The sequence below is a fragment of the Platalea leucorodia genome, assembly GCF_965183815.1.
Source record: "Platalea leucorodia genome assembly, contig: HAP1_HAP1_SCAFFOLD_119, whole genome shotgun sequence".
Taxonomy (NCBI): domain Eukaryota; kingdom Metazoa; phylum Chordata; class Aves; order Pelecaniformes; family Threskiornithidae; genus Platalea; species Platalea leucorodia.
In genome coordinates this window covers 213,074-215,533 of record NW_028121416.1, presented here as the reverse complement: position 1 = coordinate 215,533, position 2,460 = coordinate 213,074, and the positions used below count along the sequence as shown (strand labels likewise).

At 53.2% G+C, this 2,460-nt stretch overlaps 1 protein-coding gene across 1 annotated transcript; it reads left to right on the top strand.

The window, feature by feature from the left end:
• Window positions 1–1,058: 1,058 nt before the first annotated feature.
• Window positions 1,059–1,988, top strand: LOC309603523 (olfactory receptor 14C36-like; the record flags this gene model as incomplete). The annotated part of the gene is made up of 1 exon (XM_082338348.1): window positions 1,059–1,988. The coding sequence occupies one exon, from the start codon at window positions 1,059–1,061 to the stop codon at window positions 1,986–1,988; it is 930 nt and encodes a 309-aa protein (XP_082194474.1).
• Between the last annotated feature and the right edge of the window lie 472 nt (window positions 1,989–2,460).

The window sequence follows — 2,460 nt, the reverse complement described above, 5'->3', positions numbered from 1 at the left end:
GGATTCAAGTGCAGCTCAGACACCAACACTGCGTGTGCTGTCATGCACATATGGCCATGGAGGAAAAGCATCCAGCTCGCACCCTGTTCACCTGTGGGGCTCTGGGGACTGCACTGTGTGCGGCTGGCAGGGATCTCAGCCTCCCTTCAGGACATAACAAATTCAGGAGAGTTGACTCTGTCCTTGGGAGGTCCTGCAGGGCTGCAGGCTGCCCTCCCGTAGGGCACAGCTCTCCCAGGGCATCTCTGTGTTTTGCAGGAGCCCCCTGGAGAAGACACCTCGGTGCTAAGGCCATTGAAATGCTGCTGGGTGGCTGCATGTGGGCAGCTGTCATGAGCCCTCTGTGCCCCTGGTTGGGAGGGCAGAGCTGAGATCCTCCTCAGGTACGATGGGATGGGGTGAGGGGTTTGGAGATCTGCACTGGGAAACTGCATTCCTCTGCTCCCAGCACTGGCCTCTTTCTTTTGGGGGGAACACCCGAGTGCGATAGTCCTCCAGGTGGAAGAGCTGCCAGCACAGGGCAGCTGAGAGCAGGGCTGATGGACAGAGCGGCTGTCCTCACTCTGCACTAAGGGACAGTCCTTGTGCCCAGTCTCAGCACCCACAAGGTTTCCCTTGCAGTGCAGCAGAAATGCCGGGCATTGCTGCATTCAAACCACTCCTCAGCTGTGCTGGGGCAACTAGAACAGAAGGCACAACCCAAACTCCCCACAGCTCTGCTCTGCAGTCAGGTGAATTGGGAGTAACAATGCCGAAAAGCTCTTTGATATCAGGATTAGATTTAATCTGAGATCACCCCGTGTTCCTATTTACCTATTGCCGTAGGGCAGGACTGACTTGTGCAGAGCCCCCAGCAGAGCCTCCTGCTCCCTGGGGCACCCTCAGCCAGCACCAACCAGAGCTTGTGACAGGGAGCTGCCAAAGGTCTTCCTGAATGGAGTGAGAAAGTGTGCAGAGGGGTTTCCATGAGAACTGGCTTTGATTATCCTCAGAGAAGTCTCCCATAACTTGTCGCTGTCCTTTCCTCCTTGGCAGTGCCCCATGCCCATAGACAGCAGATGTCCAACAGCAGCTCCATCACCCAGTTCCTTCTCCTGGCATTCGCAGACACACGGGAGCTGCAGCTCTTGCACTTCTGGCTCTTCCTGGCCATCTACCTGGCTGCCCTCCTGGGCAACGGCCTCATCATCACTGCCATCGCCTGTGACCACCGCCTCCACACCCCCATGTACTTCTTCCTCCTCAACCTCTCTCTCCTCGACCTGGGCTCCATCTCTACCACTGTCCCCAAAGCCATGGCCAATTCCCTCTGGAACACCAGGGCCATTCCGTACTATGGTTGCACTGCACAAGTCTTTCTGTTTCTTTTTTTTATTGCAGCTGAGTTGTATCTTCTCACTGTCATGGCCTATGACCGCTATGTGGCCATCTGCAAACCCCTGCACTACAGGACCCTCCTGGGCAGCAGAGCTTGTGTCCACATGGCAGCAGCTGCCTGGGGCAGTGGATTCTTCTATTCTCTCCTTCACACTGTGAATACATTTTCACTACCCATCTGCAGAGGCAATGCTGTAGATCACTTCTTTTGTGAAATCCCCCACATCCTCAAGCTCTCCTGCTCACACTCCTACCTCAAGGAACTTGAGCTTATTGTGGTTAGTGTCTTTGTGGGCGTCGGGTGTTTTGTTTTCATTGTGCTGTCCTACGTGCAGATCTTCAGGGCTGTGCTGAGAATCCCCTCACATCAGGGACGCCACAAAGCCTTTTCAACGTGCCTCCCTCACCTGGCCGTGGTCTCCCTGTTTTTCAGCACTCTAGTGTTTGCCTACCTGAAGCCCCCCTCCATCTCCTCCCCATCCCTGGATCTGGTGGTGGCAGTGCTGTACTCGGTGGTGCCTCCAGCAGTGAACCCCCTCATCTACAGCATGAGGAACCAGGAGCTCAAGGATGCCTTATGGAAACTGATCCAATGGATGCCGTTTCACTGACAATAACCTGCCTCCCCTCCTCTGCATGTTTCCCTAAGTTTATCTTAAGCCACGATTTTCCTTTTTTTCTCCTGTGATAATTCTAATTAGGGACAGTTTTCTGGTTTTATACTCCTGTGGAAGTTTGATTCTGTTGTGTCAGACCCTCGCACAACACTGTGTAAGATGTGGCCCATCAAATTGTAGCTCTTCAAGAAAAGGGCACCTCCTAGGTGCAGTGCCTGAAGGCTGGGCTCTTCTTCCAAAGTTCATTCCAAGAAAATGTCCAAGGAATTTGTCTTTTAATGTTTCTGTTCTACTTTTGTTCTCGGTGGTTTTGGGGTTAAGCTCAGGGTAACACTCGGTTCCAGTGGATCAAATTTTCTGGCTTTAAAGGCTCTCTTCTTGGTGTCCAATGGCAGTGGAGACGGTCCATGAGCTCCCCGTTGTTTCCTCAGTTTGCTTCATGTATGAGAGGACTGATGGCACGTAC